At 43.8% G+C, this 16,930-nt stretch overlaps 1 protein-coding gene across 2 annotated transcripts in view; it reads left to right on the forward strand.

Moving 5' to 3' along the window:
* PIK3R4 (phosphoinositide-3-kinase regulatory subunit 4) overlaps positions 1-16,930 on the forward strand; it is a 73,342-nt gene that overhangs the window by 52,732 nt on the left and 3,680 nt on the right. For both annotated transcript variants that reach the window (XM_069088402.1, XM_069088403.1), the window contains 5 exons: positions 3,239-3,404; positions 7,955-8,119; positions 9,253-9,464; positions 13,994-14,125; positions 16,461-16,561. In XM_069088402.1, the coding sequence (XP_068944503.1) occupies positions 3,239-3,404; positions 7,955-8,119; positions 9,253-9,464; positions 13,994-14,125; positions 16,461-16,561 (776 nt within the window). The remainder of the gene's footprint in view (positions 1-3,238; positions 3,405-7,954; positions 8,120-9,252; positions 9,465-13,993; positions 14,126-16,460; positions 16,562-16,930) is intronic.

Here is a 16,930-nt window from a genome sequence, read left to right on the forward strand (position 1 = left end):
ATGGTGGCGCTGGTGGTGGTAGCTCCCGGTGGTGTCAGCTCCTTTTCCTCAACTTTGGCTGCACACAAGTGTCCCACTTCCACATTAAAAAAAAAACCAATTCTCTTAGTCTGTCTTTTATCATTCCATTTCTTCCTAGTCCCAACTACTCCTAACTAAATCTCCTCTTCATCCTCATTGGGATCTCGGTCCCTCTTCTTCTCAATACTTCCCCAGGCCAGTGCCCTGTTCTGACTCTGCTCCTTTCTCAGTCTCAGCCCCTTGGTGAACCAGCTCTACTCTACTGGCCTCTGCTCTAATGTCCTTGTGTCTATTTCCTGCTTATGCCTTGTCAAACCCCAAACTCTAGTACTCCTGCCACCCACCTTCTTTACTTCTGCTCACATGGGGCCTAATGGGGCTGCAAGAAATAATGAAACTGTGACCTAGGTCCCCACTCATCTGATTTTGGCTGAGCCCTCCCTGCAACAAGATAATCCTACTTCTCTTTAATTGATTCTCTATCCCGCTCCCCAAAGGAGCTGTTCCAAACCATTTCTTTTCTCCTTAAGCCTGTCATTACATCCTCTCTCTTGAACTTCTCAACTGAGGACTTTGTCTCATATTTTCCCCCAAAATATCAAGTATATCCACTGGAAGCTTTCTGTCTTTCTTTGTCTCATGTCCCCCTGATAATCTCTGCTACTATCTTCTCCTTTATACCCATCTCTGATGAAGAGGTGGTCCTTCCCTTCTTTCCATGTACCCTTGGTCCCATCTTCTCCTGTTTTCTCTAGCATCTTGCTCCCTCTGTCATCCCATCTCTCTTAGTGAACTTCAGGCTGTCCATGTCTATTATAATAAATTCCTTCCCTGTTGCTATAATCATGTCCAAGTCCCTTCAATCCTTAAAAAAATCCCCCCATCCCCCTGCCTTTCTCCTAGATCTTCCTCCTTTTCTCAAACACACACCTTGAAAAGGCTGTCCATAGTCAGCTCTTCCACTTCTCCTTCCTCTCTGCTCGTTCTTCTGAACTGTCTGCAGTCTGCCTTTCAGCCGTCTCCCTCAGCCACACTTAGTACTTCCAGAGTCACCAGTGACTTATTGTCAGACCTAATGTCCTTTTCTCAGTTCTCACCTTCTTGAGCTCTCTGCAGCCTTGATACTTTTGATCGCCTTGTCCACTACCTGGGTGGTGGCATTGCTCTCTCATGACTTTCTTCTTCCTCATCTAACCATTCCTCAGTCTCCTTTGTCACACTCACTCACTGTTGGTGTACCCAAGGCTCTGTTCCCAGCCCTTGTCCTTTTGATCTTTCCTTTCCCCTGGTGATTTCATCAGTTCCCATGGATAGCGTTGATATCATTTCTATTTAGATGATTCCCAGATCTGTATGCCTGGCCTGAATCCCAGGAACTCCTGACCTGTATCACAGACTGGCAGTTAGATGTTTCATTGTGAATGTCCTCTACCCATCTTGGGTGAATGAATAAAAAACATTAGCAAAACAGCAGTCGAAGTGCTTGGTGATACAAATAGAAAAGCAAGACTGTCCTTACTCTCAAGGAACTTGCATTCAAGTAAGGGGCAACATGTCGGCTGCAAGCCAGATGGAAGGGCTTAAGTGGGTCTTAGGGAATAGTGACCAAGCAGATGTTAATAGAATTTTAATCAGATTTTCATTGGTAAAACCATATTGTTTCTAATGTTGAACCATTTGTCAGTTCCAAGGACTTCTGTGACTAAAATTTTATTTTGGGGACTTTAGTGGCTATGTCTGCTGAAGGAACAGGGCTGTAGCTCCTGCCAGGACAGTGGCAAATTGTGTCTCCATAAAGGAAACCCAGCAAGTCCAAGACAGAATTTATTTCTCAACCTGGGTGTCATTCTCCACTCTTGACTCTCATATACCCCACGTGTCTAATTAGCTCCCAAATCATGTCGTTTCGGTTTTCGTTATCATCTCTCATGCACGTCCCTTTCTCTTTCCTTCCATGACACCGTCATGGTGCAGGCTTCTGTAGCCTGTCCTGGACTGTGGCAGCAGCTTTTCATTGGCCTCCTGCCTCGAGTCTTTTCCTGCCCCAGTACATTCTTCACAGGATAGCAGTTGAAGTGCAGATCTAATCATGCTACCACCCTCCCACTCCCCCATCCCCAACCCCTATCAGTAAATGCCAGTGACTCTTTTACCTCTAGAATCAGACATGAAATCCTCTGGCCAGCATTTATAGTTCTTAAAATTTTTTTTTTAAGTATTTAAGCATTTGTTTTCCTTCTTCTTCCCCTTTCCCCCCCCCCCCCAAATTTGGAGAAGAAAAGGAAAGAAAAAACCCATCTAATACACATAGTTAAGCAAAACAAGTTCCTGCATTGGGCCGCTTCTAAAAGTTTATGCCCCATTGTGCATCTTGAGCCCGTCACCACTCTGTTAGGAGGTGAGGAGCCTATTTCATCATTAGTGTTCTGAAACTGTGGTTGGTTATTCCACTGATCACAGGTTTTTCAGCTTTTCAGAGCTGCCTTTACCAGGGCTGTTATTTTATAAATTGTTCTGCTTATCCTCACTCCTCTCTGCATCAGTTCACACAGGTCTTCCCAATTTTCTTTTGAAACCATCACTTTTATCATTACTTATTAGACAATCATTTTCTATTCATTTGTATACTATAATTTGCTTAGCCATTCCCCAGTTGATGGCCACTCCCTTGGTTTCCATTTAAAGTTCTTAAGTGGGCGTCTTCCTTTATTTTCCATTTTCTTGCATATAACTCCCCTCTACGCTGTATGGTCCAACCACATGGATCTACTTGATGGGAGATCTCCTGATCTGTTATGCTTTTGTATTGGCTGTCCCTCAGTCCTGGATGGTCTCTTCACTTCTCTTAGAAACCCTGATTTTTTTTTTTAAGACTCCTTCTAAGCTCCATCTTCTAAAGGTGGCATTTCCTGGTCCCTGTGGATGATAAAGCTGATTATATTTTATCTGTTTTGATCTATCCATTATGTACATGTTGCCTCCCATTTTAAAAGGGAAAGTCCTTGAGGGTAGGAACAATTTTTCCTTCCTTTATACCCCCAGACAGTCCAGCGCCTGACACTGAGAAACTGCTTAATAAAATCTTGTTGCTTAATTGGGTCGATGATAATGAGTATGTCAAACCTGATAACGACAGCATGAGGGGAGCAGTGTTAGAGAACTGTCTCTCTGAATTCGCATTTGTGACACACATAAAATCTCATCTCCACTTCCTCAGGATGGCGGCCCAAAGGCCTGCTGGTTGCACATCTTCACGAGCACAAGTCTGCAGTGAACCGCATCAGAGTCTCTGATGAGCATTCTCTCTTTGCAACATGTTCAAATGATGGCACAGTGAAAATCTGGAACAGTCAGAAAATGGAAGGGAAAACTACGACCACCAGGTATGGAACAGAAGGAGGTCCCCAGGGGGAACACCTCCCTAACATGAAATAGCTACTGCCCCGAGCGTGTCCAAATTCCAGAGTTATTGAAATAATAAATTTTTAAAATTTCCCCTCTGTTTTTGTTAGAAGTTGACTCAGTTGCTCTTATGTTAAATGCGAGAGGTGATCTCCAAGGTTCCTTCTCCTTCTGAGATTCTGCAGTGGCTCACATCTTCCCAGCTCGTTCTCTTTAATGACACCTCCATTTCTCATCCTACCTTAAATTGTGTCATGATTGATGGTTGACTTGGGCAGCTGCCTTTGTCAGTAAAGTTGTGTGTGTGTGTGTGTGTGTGTGTGTGCGCGCGCGCACGCGTACCCACATCCTTTCCCTCATCCCCATACACCATCTTCTTCAGTATTTAAGTGTGTTACAGAAAAATCCCAAATGATGTCATATCCAATTTGTCCTTTAGGAGGTGTTTTTGTAACCTACTATTGTCATTTTTTCCTGACTTGAGTTTAGTGTTTTCTTAGTCTTTCCCTACTTCAACTTGGATGTTCCCAGATCCATATTGCATCCATATACTTGCACTTGGCTTAATGGCACCTTTTTGGAAAGCTGTTTTTTTTTTTTTACTGTTGCTCATTTTCTACCTTCTTGTAGTTAGGTTTTTTTTTTACTTCTCTTTAAAAGTTGAATCAGGGGGACGGCTAGGTGGCACCATGAATAGAGCACTGGCCCTGGAAACAGGAGGACCTGAGTTCAAATCCGGCCTCAGACACTTAACAGTTTCTAGCCATGTGACCTTGGGCAAGTCACTTAACACCAATTGCCCTGCCTTCCTCCCTCCAAAAAAGCAAATAAATAAATAAATCCTTAAAAAAAAAGTTGAATCAGATTTGTAAGAATCTTTCTGGTACTCACTTCAGACTCTTCAGATACTCAGCAAGCTCTGTGACTAGACAAGTCCTTGAATCGCTGGGAGCCTTAGTTTTTTCATCTGTAAAATGGGGTAGCAATAGCCTCTCCCATAAACAGTCTTGTTGTGAGGCTCAAATGCAGTCATGTATGTAGAGTACTTGAAAAACCTTAACTTGCTGCATCAGTTTGAGCTTTTATTTTTAATATTGTTTTTATTTCTGCACATTTTTCTAACGTAGATCTGTTGTTTTTTATCTGTTCTTGTTGACATTTTGCACAAGTATGCTTGTGTAGAAAATATTATTTTTCCAAATAGATGGAATTATGTTTCTATTTGGAGAAAGTGGGATTTCTCCTGTTAACCATCCAAAGTTTAGTGTTTGTTGAGTGTGGTATTCTCTACACAGCTGTTTGATGGATCCATCTTTGAGGATCCTGGTAACCTCATCTGCTCACTACACCAAGGGCTAAGGATAGGATGAATGCTCAGGGTCTGGAGTGGCCCACCAGTTATTTTGGATGGGAGGGACTTAAAGAAATGACACCAAACTTAAGGACAACCATTAAACACAACATCATTATGATGGGAGCAGAAGAAAGAATGTTTGGTAAATGAGACTGTCCTGATGTATCCAGGCAGGAATCATTTATCAAGTGACTGCTTTGTGCCAGGCCCAGTGCTCAGTGCCAGGGATACCGACAAAGGCAGAAGGGCTCCTGCCCTCAAGGAGCTTCCTATTGAATAGGGGAGACAACCTGCAGGTAATTATGTGCAAACAAGATCTACACAGGGCAGATGGGAGGTGATCTTAGAGCTTGGGAAAGGCGTCAGGAAGAACAGAAAGAAAGATTACATGTGAAAGAACATTCAAAGCACAGAATCAGTAGTCTAAAGGGACGTTCTCTATCTAAGTGGGGAAGCCACTGAGGAGATCTGAAAGAGTGTGTGCCCTGGTCATTGGCCAGTTACAGGGGCTGGGGCAAAAAAAAAAACGATGCTGCTTTTTCAGGTGAAAAACCTTAGTGTCTCTGGGCTGGAAGGGAGGGCCCCAGGTGGGCTAGTTCACATGGGCAGGAGTTGCTTCCACAACAAATGGTATCCAGACTTTCCTGGAGCACTTCTTGATTTATTTGTCTTGTTATAATTCATTAAAATAAATCTATCTCCTAGTACTCTGTGATGATGAGTAGGTTATAGAGTCATACAAGGCATAGGCTCTTACCTTTAGAAGTTTTAATTCTAATTAAATGTCAACACAAGACTGGCACATCATTTTTTTTTTTTACTAACTAAATCAGACTAATATTGTAGAGTTTGGAGGAGTGGGAGATCCTTGAGGTCCTTAGGTGAAAGTGAAGTCTGGGTGTAAGGTTTAGAGGGAGGGGGCAGTATTCAAGGACTGGAGAATGACATGAGTCGAGACATGGAGGCATGGCATACTCAGGAAACAATGAGTTTACCACTGTGACCACAACAGGAAATTTATTGTGGGAATAAGGGAGATAAAGGTTGGAAAAATTGGTTTTTGATAGATTGTAAAAGTTTTCAAGTGTCAGACTAAGGATTTTGGATTTTTATCTTCTAGGCCATGGAAATTATTTTTTTTTTTTAGCATGTTAGTAACTGATGAAAGAAAGAGTAATTTATAATCAGTGGCCAAGATGTTTGAGGACAGTAGGGACTAGAAGCAGGAGACTCGGTCCAGGCATGACTGGGTGAGGGCCTGGACCCCACTGGTAGCAGGGAGTTGGGAAAGAAAGGAATGGAGGTGAATGTCTTAAGGACAAATCAGCAGGAATTCATGGCTTATGGTGTTGCCAAGGTAAGGGACAGGGAACAAGGAAACATGATTTGAATAAGGGGAAGAAGGATGAAACAAATCTAGGAAAGTTGAAAGGAGGAGCCAGATCTGAGAGAATGATGTAAAGTTTGGTTTTAGGAATATAGTTTGAAGCCTCCAAGGACATCTAAGTGGCAACAGTACTTTTAGAAAAGTTCTGGGGACAAGTCATGACCTGATATGTAAGTTTTGGTGTCAGACACATAGAGTGTGAGAGTCCTTGACTCTGTGTGCTGGTGGGGCTGCCCAGGAAGGACCACGAAGGGTATTGGCACTGGCTGGTAGAGGGCAGCAAGCCTCTGTAATAAAAAGACCTAAACTCCTGGGAAGTGGCTTGAGTTTGTCCCAGGTGTTATAAAACATTGCCGTATCCCCTTGTTTCTGAATTTTAACTGGCAGCTGCCTCATTTGCTTGTCGCAAGACCTTGTTTTCCTTCTAGTCTCAAGTCTCACCACCACTTTCTTTGAGGATTTGTGCTGTCCACTTCCCCCCTCTTTCCTTTCCCTAATTACTACCTTGGGCAGCACCATAATAGATGAACTGAAACTGTAGGACAGATTAGGGATCTACTCTGTGAAAGACCTGTGTGGAGAGGCAATACTAAAGGATGATCCTTGGGAAACCAATTAGGGTGTGGAAGAAGAATGAGAGGCCGCAAAGGAGGTCAAAGAGAAATGTCCCTTCTGACTCTAAATCCATGGTGCTGTAAATGTAATGAGATGTGAAGATGGGCGACAGCCTCTCTTCCCATCTCAGGTCACCTGTGCTCATCATATTAAGACAGAGTGAAGGAGCCAATAGAGGGAAAGAAGTAAAAGGAGATTGGAGGAGTGGCCCTTTTCTTCTCAGGGCAGAGAGATGGGGTAGAGCTCGTTCTCTCACTTCCTGCAGCAGAAGTGAGCCTCTCCTCTGGAGGCCGATGTGAAGTAAAGTGACTGAGCCAGAGCGAGTTGTGTATTCTAATGATGAGCTCTTCTTACATCCTAGTCTGCACCATGGCGTGGGGGCAGCGGGTAGTGTTCTGGGCCTGGAGTCAGGAAGAACCCAAGTTCAAATCCAGCTTCACTCACTTACTGGCTAGGTGACCCTGAGCAAGTCACTTAGGTTCTGTTTGCCTCATTTTTTCTCATCTCCAATATGGGGGATAATGATAGCAGCTACCTCCCAGGGTGTTCAAGTGTCAAGTGAGATGATAATTGTAAATGCTCAATGGGGCCCCTGGTACGCAGTATGTGCTATTGTTAGCATTCCCAGCAGTAAGTCCTGTGCTGTGCAATGAAGAAGTGATTGTTGACTAAAGGAATGGATGGAGAACGAACAGAAAAAAGAAAGAAGGGTTGATAAAATGTGTCCCATGTGCCCATCACTGTGCTCAGTTTCAGGGCTACACAGAAGTAAAGAAGGTCCTGCCCATAGGAAGCTTCTAGCAAGCAGTAGCCCGGAGGGTTATTTTGGTTTGTTGATTGATAGGGATGGTGAGCAGACCCAAGGCAGATGACCCACCCTTTCCGGCAGCCCTGCAGCATTGGTTTTATTATGGTTCAAGAACTGGAAAACCAAGGGAGGGGCACACATTCAGTGGCAAGGTGACAGGTGAGATGATGTGAATACCTGAAGCTGGCAGGACAGGGAAAGGATGGAGGAGTGCATGGGGGATGGGTCTTAAGTAAGAAGAGCTTAGTAAAAGTGACACTGAGCGAAATTGATTAAATAGGATATTTATTTCTCAGATATGCCTTTAGCTGAGGTTCTTAACCAGAGGCCCATGAATTTGTAATTATAATAATAATTGTTATTCTAGGTCAATTCTAACATACACACGTATTGGAGGACGAGTCAAGACGCTCACCTTTTGCCAAGGATCCCATTACCTGGCCATTGCTTCTGATAATGGTGCTGTTCAGCTCCTTGGAATCGAAGCTTCCAAGTTACCTAAATCTCCCAAGATACATCCGCTTCAAAGCAGGTACTCTTCTCTCTTGACAATTTCTGTTTTATTTGAAGATGGTTACATAGCAACCCCCTTTGGTTTATATTAGGTGAAGAGGCTTTTGTCCTTAAATCAAATTTATCATCTGGTATTAAGTTTGAACAATTAATAATCTACTGGTGTGGTCATCATGAAATTCCACCAATCAGTAGGGCCCTTACAGATCATTCTGTACAGACTCTACCTGCCCAGGGATAACCTTTGCCATGTTCACCAGGGCAGGAGATAGGGGAAGGTGAGGGGCCTTACTGTCAGTATTCTGAAGTAGCCTCTTCTCCTGGAGACAGATCTAACGGTGGGCAATTTTTTCCTTAAATTGAACTGAAATCTTTCCTTTGTAACTTTTCCCCATGCCTCCTTGTGCCCTTTGGGAATAATCTGGGCTTCTCCCTCTTGTACTTGACAGCCCTTTTCACTCTTGAACAAGCCAACACGTCCCCTTCAGTCTTTGGTTAACCATCTCCACTTGTTTTCACCAGAGCCACTCGACATGGTCTCTCATTTCCCCATCATCCTGATTCTCCTTTGGACGTGCTCTGATTTGTTCAGTTCCTTCCTAAAAAGTGCTGCCCTCCCAAAGCTACAAGTTCAGATGTCTGATGAGGGATATTATTAAGATATTGAGAAGGGAGCAAGCTGGGGGTAAAGCAGTGCCTCGTGGAGGAAATGGCAGTAGACTGAGACCTAAGGGAAAGCTTTCTAAATGTGGGGGGGAGTGAACCAGAGACCCAGAGTTTAAATCATTTCCCTGTCTTGGCCCCCTAGATGTCATCAGCCATCTCATTCTTGGTATAAAGCCAAAATGGATGATGGAAAAGGAAAGGGAGCATTTTATATCATTACTTTTATTTTTTCATGGTTGCCATAGAAGTTTTCTGTTTGAGATTTATATTCCGCCTTTTCTGAAAGATCTTAAAGCAACTTAGGGAGTAAATACTGTAAGGTAAGCAAAGCAGAGTGGCCTGAGACATGGCCGGTAGGATACAGGTTGGATGGCATCGCTTTCATCTTCGGATAGCAGAAAGCCTGCGCCTCCATGTGCAGATGGAAACTGACGGTAGAAACTCGGGAAGTAGTGGGAAGAGTCAGCCCCTGTTCTGCTCCCCCAGGTTTTTAGACCAGAAGGAGGATGGATGTGTTGTGGACATGCATCACTTCAACTCAGGAGCCCAGTTAGTTCTGGCCTATGCCACGGTGAATGGCTCCTTGGTTGGCTGGGACCTCAGGTCCTCCACTAACGCGTGGACACTGAAGCACGATTTGAAGTCGGGCCTCATCACCTCGTTTGCTGTGGACATCCACCAGTGCTGGCTGTGTATCGGTAAGCTGCATTTCATCCTGCCGTTTTACTTTCATTGGAGTGGTAAAGTAAATAAATATTTATTCATTGCCTCATGTGGCCTTTGACTTACTTGTCCATGGTAATCAAAGTAGGCAGTTACATGAATAATTAATATTTAGAATTAATCTCCAAACAATTTAATCCATTACTTTCAACCTTGCTTCACTTGCTAGAGCTTTTTATTAGTTCTTTAGAAAGTCATGTTGTTAATAAACTAATTTTTTTCTCTTTGTGGCCTTTTAGCTAACGGAATTGCTAAGAAATAGAGAAAAAGTCAGAAATTAGGCAGTGGGTAGAAAAAGCAGTAGTAGTTGGGATCCAGTGTATTCTGCACTTTAGAAAACGTGCCATCAGTTACCAGAAGACTCTAGTTAGATTTAAATTGGATTGTTTTTATAGAGCTTATTTATGAAAAACTTGATTTTTATAATTAATAAATTTGGACCATAAAATTATTTTAACATTTAGTCAGCTAGATTTCCCAAATAACGTTGTTAATGAGGGGAAGCATATTAAGGTGGAAAGATGACCACATCTGGAATTAGAGGACTCTGGGGTACAAGGCGTGGGGCATATAGGACCTTGGGTTTTAAGGCATTATGTAAAAGGATAATTGTCATTAACACTAATGATGACTCATTGGACTTCAAGGAAGGTCCTGGGTCAGTAGGGAGACCCTTTGTGGAGATTTTACAGCAGCCAGTAGACAGGAGGTGCATAGGATATCATGATTTAGATGAGTTGGGACTTAGACCAGGGAGGGAATATCCACATTGATAAAATCATGGAAGCCGTATTGAACATTAATAAGAAAAAATACTGAGGATCATCTGCATGGCTTCTCTCTAAGAAGTCTGAATTGTCTTACAGATTTCTTGGTTTTGGTTTGAGATCTGAGTCTTTTTCTCTCTTTAGGAGGTAAATGGGAAGGGGACTAACAGACTTATCCTTTCACTAAGATTAGAAAGTGGGGAGCAAATACAAGGATACTATGTCTATAGGATGTTCGTGCTATACAAGGAAGTTCAGACATTCAGGTCATTTCAGTTCCACAGCTATTAACTTTGGACTAATGCACTGTGCTACATACAGGGGATAAAAAGCCAGAAATTAAACAGTGTTTGTCCCCTTGGCCCCTACGTTTTTCTTGGGAGTGAGCACACAAATACAACTGTATGGTGTTCTCAGGGAGAGATCCCCAGCAGTTGGGGAAATTGAGGAAGATGTAAGTGTAAGAGATGGCATCTGAGGTAAGCCTTGAAGGGAGCAGAGCTGGCTTCTGAGAGGTGGCGGGGCTGAGGGAGTGTTGGGCATGGGGGATGTCTTGTGCAGAGGCAGCATTGGAGTGTTAAAGGGTAGAGTACCAAGTTCCCGGGGCAGCAGGAGACCGGTGCTAGGAAGAGGAGTAGTTGGGAATGAATCCGCAGAGGTAGGGGCCACTCAGATGGTGCCTGACTGAGGAGCTTGGATTTGATGCTGGAGGTGCTGGGAGACACTGAATGTCCTTGAGAAGTGGCGGTCAGAGCTAGGGCTTAAGGAGACCATTGTGGCAGCTGTGTGGAGGAGAATTAGAGAAGGCAAAGAATGGAAGTGAGAAGAGGAAATGGGAAGGTGTTTGGGTGGTCTGTGTGTGGGGGATGTGGTGCCTGTAGGAGCGAGCTGGGAATGTAGCACTGATGAGGCCGATTTGCTACGGAGGGCAAAGGAGAGGGGAGAATGCAGTGTGACTCTTGGGATGGTGGTGCCATGACTAGAAATAGAGAACTCTGGAGCAAGGCTGGGTCTAGAGGCAAAGATGAGAAATCCCATTTTGTTTCTGTGAAACTGCCTATGGAAAATCCAGATGAAGATGTCCAGCCTGCAGGTCATGCATAGCTGAAATTCAGGAGGCAGGGTGGGGTCGGATGTGTGCATTGTAGAGACTTTTTGTTTAAAGATAATAACTGAACCCAAGGAAGCAGATCAGATCAGTAGGGGAGAGATTAAAGAGCAGGTGAAAGGGTCTAGGAGGGTGCTGAGGGGACTCCCACAGTGTGTGCGGGCTGGTGGTGGAGAGGCAGAAAGCAGATGATATTTCAGGAAAGGAGATTGAGTAGTGGTTAGGCAACTTTGATGAAAGCCAGGAGGGAGGTGGGGAGTGTTTGGGTTGGAGGGATCAGAGAAGACTGAGAAAAGTCCTTCAGTGTGAAGCAGCCAAATCTTTGGTAACTTTGGAGAGAGTAGTTTCAGTAAAGCAGTGGGGGCCAAAGCTAGGTTGGAGGGGGCTGAGAAATGAGTGAGAGCTGAGTAAAGGGAAGGAATGATTCCATGTGGTTTCTTCAAGGTGTTTGGTTGTGGATTGAGAAGATTCATAGGGTGATAGCTTGAGATGTCAGTTACGTGAAGGTTTTCAGTTATTGAGGTTATTGCCCTGGCTTTATTTGTAGGTCCAGGAAAGGAACATTAGATCAAGCCTCTCTGAAGAGAACTGAGGTGTTTGGAACAAGTAGAGGAACTGATCTTAAGAGGAGAAAGGCCCTTCCTTCATTAGGAACCAGAGCAAAGGAGAGCCTGCCAGGGGTTTAGAAATGAGAGGGAGAGAAGAGAGAGCTCACAGCAGCAGGCCTCAGTTTACTCAGTAAAGTGGGAGGTGAAGTCCACCCATTCATTTTACAGGTGAGGGTTACATTTTTCAAGTTACCTGAGAAGGCCCTGCTGCAGTCAGGAATAGAATCAGGGCTTCCTAAGAAGTCCCTTCTTTGTTACCAGTATAGTGCAGCTGTGGCCCAGCAGGATTTGAAATAAGGAAGGTCTCGGAGGCCTTTGAAGGGGAGCTACCAGCATCTGGGCCCCTCACATGCTTCATGGGTAGGCACCTTTGTCTTCAGAGAACTCTCTCCATTAACTACTCCTCATTTGTCCATTCTGCGGCCCTCTGTCTGCTTTTCTTCCACTCCTGTTTGCTGCTTGCATCTGGAAGGCAGCTTCTCAGGGCGGCCTTTGCATCAGAAGGAGCCTACCTGTGAGAGGGAAGCTTGCCCTTCGTCGATAGAGCAGAAAGTATAAAGGATGGGGTCAGGATGGTGGAGCCAAAAGTAGAAGCCAGACCTTGTGAACACAAGTGGTCTGTGCTCGAGGAGCCAAGCATGCTTTCTGCAAACACCAGCCTTGTGTCAGCTGGATTTGCCATTTTGTAGGAAGGAATTTTTCCAAAATGTTTAATCTTGGTAGCTGTTTTATTCTCCTTTTGTACAGCCATTGTATGTCACTCTCACTCTCAATTTTATCTTTGCACGTTTTCAGATTTGTTTTTAGTGAAATCTTAGTGTTCCAAAGCCTGATGATTGTACGTGTCCTGGTCCTCCTCGTTCTTCAGTGCCTGGTTTCCTTTCTGATCACTGTGGGCATGATTTTTGCTGGCATTCTCAGCCTGCATCTCCCCATCGGCTTGAATAGTTTTCTTGAGACTACGGCACACTTGTGGCATTTCTTATTCTTTTCACTCTTCTTCAGAAGCATTGTGACTTGCTGTGCTTCAGTTGTGCAGCCTCACAATTCACTTCCCTTTTCCCTATTGCCTTCTGACAGGTTGTTTTCATTCATCTAGGACGTAAGAATTGGAGGTTTAGATTACAGTGTCCCTAAGGAATGTGTGTGTGCTCTCCGAGTCTTGTTGCATGGATGAGCCAGGGGTTTGAATACCTTAATAATGTTGATGCTTGGTCTCAAAGGAGGCGTCACATACAAACATGGTGTTACTTGTCAGAACGTCATGCAGAGCCTTGAGACATCCCCCTCTGTCTCTTGCTGGTGGTAACAGAAAAAAGAACTAACCCTTCCTTTCTTCCAAATTCCCCTCCGTCTTTCCTGGCTCACTGGAAATTGTCCTCCCAGGGATGACTGCCAAACTTGAAGGGTTTATTTACAGGGTATTAGGCATGGACTTGTGCTTCACAAACCAGCATCACCCCCTCCCCCTTTTACCCCCAACAACCTTCTGTCATTGGTTCTTAAGGGATGTATTTTCTCTCCACCCCCTAAAACCACTGACTTGAGTCCATAATGCAAGCCCGGTCTGGCCCACAGGCTCCAGCTCAGACACAGAGGAACTTTCCTCTTGATTCTGGTCAGTAGTTTCTACCCCTCCACCTCCCTCCTAGTATATAAGAGAGAGGCCCAAATTCACTGTGAGTAACCCATAATCCAGCTGATTGAGAACCGATGGCAGGTGCAAGACTGAGTGTTGCCAGTTTTGAACTTCAGCAGGGCAGCAGTAATCATTGACTGATGAGTAAATCCCCTTGCCTTCATTTTGTAATTCCATTATAATTTTTGTGATGTGTGGACTAGAGGAGCCTTTATACAGTGGAGAAATCAGGGTAAGAGTAGTTTAAGAACAGCTGCTAAGAAGCCCTTTTAATATAATATAGTTGAAAGCCAAAGCTTTTCAAACCTGTTGAATAAAATTTTCCCCAGCTGCACCATGGCCATTAGATGATAATCATTTTGCTTTTTCCCCATGTTGAAAGGTACAAGCAATGGAACAATGGCTTGTTGGGACATGAGGTTCCAGTTGCCAATTTCTAGTCATTGTCATCCTTCAAGGGCCCGAATCAGACGCCTCTTAATGCATCCTCTGTACCAGTCATGGGTAATTGCAGGTAAGATGTAAGCCTATTTTTCAAGTTTTTGAAGCTGAGAGATTTCCTTAGAATCTATCCTATTTGTCAGACTTCAGTTTTTGTTTTTGTTTTTTCTTTTCTTTCTTATATGTGGATCAGATCCTTGCTTTTGGCATAGATGTGAATTGCAAAAATTCCATTTCTGGGTGTTAGGTGACATATAGGCTGGTCCAAGAATAGTATTCTATAAGGCCCCTTCAGTTCAGCATTCTTTCTCTCCTGGTAAATGCTGCAAAATTAGCTAAAAATGTGGTGGGAGCTCCATTTCATCCTAATCCCTATATTTTAGGACATTCTCACACTCAAGGATCTTATCCTGATTGTCAGTTAGGTGAAGAGGATAGAGAGTCTTCAGACCAAAAGCCAGTGAAATTAAGTTCAATTGCTGGCAAAAATCAGTAATAGAATTATTAAAGGGATGGTGTTTGAACATTTAGAACAGAAACAGTAATCACTAAGATTCACACAGCTACATCAAGAATAGTCCTGCCAGACTAGTGTTATTTCCTTTTATAACAGACTGATGTATCAGTGAATTGGATTTTACCAAAGCATTAACAGAAACTCTTACAATGAGCTTAGGTGAACTTGGAAATGGTTGCTTAAGTGAACTAAAAATGTGATCATTCAGGGAGAGGTGTTACTGTAGTTGTCCTTAGCTCTTCAAGGGTTAACTCCTCTTTTCACCTTGCATGTGGCTTGCACAATTGGGAAGACCCTTTTCTGACACCCCCCCCCCAAAATACTGAAATTAATTGGATAGAATTTCCTGCAGTAGTGGTTCCCATATTTTTGAGTCCAAGCCTATTCTGACAAGTGATGTCTGAAAGAATTCAGCATACCTCAAAGATATTCTCGTAGATAAGAATACTGTGGTCATGATGCCGGCTTTTTGGGGTTAGTTTCCATTAAAAGGATTATCGCCAATTTCGGGTCCATTAAAATTCTCTATGTAGCAAATGTGCATAGTGGTCTCTTGAGACAAATGCTCGTCTCAGATCTGAATGGGTTTAGAAGAATGATGAGGGAAGTGGCGCGTGTGGTTATACTTAGTAACTTCGCTGGTCCATGACTAAAGATGAAAAACAGCCAGAGATACAAGAGATGAGCTTTGAGAACTAGCCGGTAGGTCCGCGGTGCAGTCACCAGCCTTGGTTGTAGTGAGACTGGAGAGCAGGGCATGTGTGTGCTTGTTACGTTTCCAAAGGCTTCCATTTTAGGATCCTGGGGCCCTCGTTTTCCAGTGAGATGTGTCATGATGGCATAGAATGCTGTTTTAGGGGCCAGGGACTCCAGATAAAGCTCACCCATTGGACACAGACTGCCTCTAAGCTCATCCTGGATTTAAGGGGTTGGGGATGGGGGACTCTTGTTTTCATAGAATTAACTCCAAGAGAAGAGATACATAGTAAGTGCTTCATTAGAAATGCTTGTTGACTTGGTCATGTATTTTTTCCCAGACAGTTGGTTAAAGTACCAGGCCCACAGGGTCACCATATTTAGAGTGGGTCTGGAATATTATACTGCCTTTAATGGAGCATTCTCATTGAGTTTTATAGAAGTGGTAGGTGGGATTTCTAATAATCTTAAGAGGATTGGAAAAGAATCTTTCCTTGGCACCTATGACCCCAACATACCATAAAAATACTGCCAGATGGTGAGAGACGGATGGCGAGATATTAGGTGGAAAAGGACTTTATTTCATATGAGATTAAAATTCGAATGAGACTTTGGTGATAATAATAACACTAATAATAAATTTAGCTGACATTTACATAGTGCTGACTGCGCATGCTGGGCATGTCCTAAAGGCCTTTACGGCTAGTGTATCATTTGCTCATAACAGCAGCTCTTGGAGGTAGGTGCTGAGGCAGACAGAGCTTAAGTCCCTTGCCCAGGGTCACACAGCTAGGAAGCGTCTGAGGTGGGATTGGAACTTTAGCTCTTCCTCACCTCAGGCCTAGAGCTCCACCCACCATGCCATTGGCCGTAGTATAAGGCTCTTACTTTAATGGCACACAGGGTCTGGGTATTATAGCAACACAGCAGTGAGGGCCCAGGCCTGCACATTCTCTTCCTCTCTCTGCCTGCTTTTACACCCATTTCCTCTGCCCTCAGTGACAGCTGCCAACGTTCTCTCTCCATGTCCTCTGTAGAACAAGTTAGCTTAAGTTTTACTTCCACAAACATTGCTTGAGGCCAGTGCTCTGTGGAGGTCCGGGGGAAAGAGGCTGCTAGGGCAGCACTGACTGAACCATCTGGCCAAACTGTGAACGCTGGGAGAGTAATTCTGTTGGCCTTGTGTCTCCCTTAGCTGTTCAAGGCAACAATGAGGTGTCCATGTGGGACATGGAAACTGGTGACAGACGCTTCACTCTCTGGGCCAGCGGCGCACCACCTCTTTCCGAATTACAGGTTTGGCTTCACTTTTTACTGTAAGGACCAACATTTTTTCCTGCTCTAAGCACTATTCTGGTATTCTGCTGAATCTGATTTTGTCATGCCCATGGCTCTGCTTTTAAATTGGGTGTTTCTTAAAGCAAAACACCATGTGGCCGTGTTTCTTTCCTTCCTTTTTTGTCTAATGTTATATAGGGTATGTAGTCTCTTTTAAAGTTAAGGATGTCTCTGTAAGAACTCTATTTCTATTGTCTCATTTAATTCTTGTGGTTTTTTTTTTTGTTTTTTTTTTGTTTTTTGTTTTTTTTTAGCAATTGGGGTTAAGTAACTTGCTCAAGGTTACACGGCCAGTTATTTCTGGGTGTGGTGCTGAGTGTCTGAGCC

The sequence above is a fragment of the Petaurus breviceps genome, unplaced genomic scaffold (assembly GCF_028583685.1).
Source record: "Petaurus breviceps papuanus isolate PSGF00001 unplaced genomic scaffold, PetGlider_PUasm1.0 185, whole genome shotgun sequence".
In the NCBI taxonomy this organism is placed as follows: domain Eukaryota; kingdom Metazoa; phylum Chordata; class Mammalia; order Diprotodontia; family Petauridae; genus Petaurus; species Petaurus breviceps.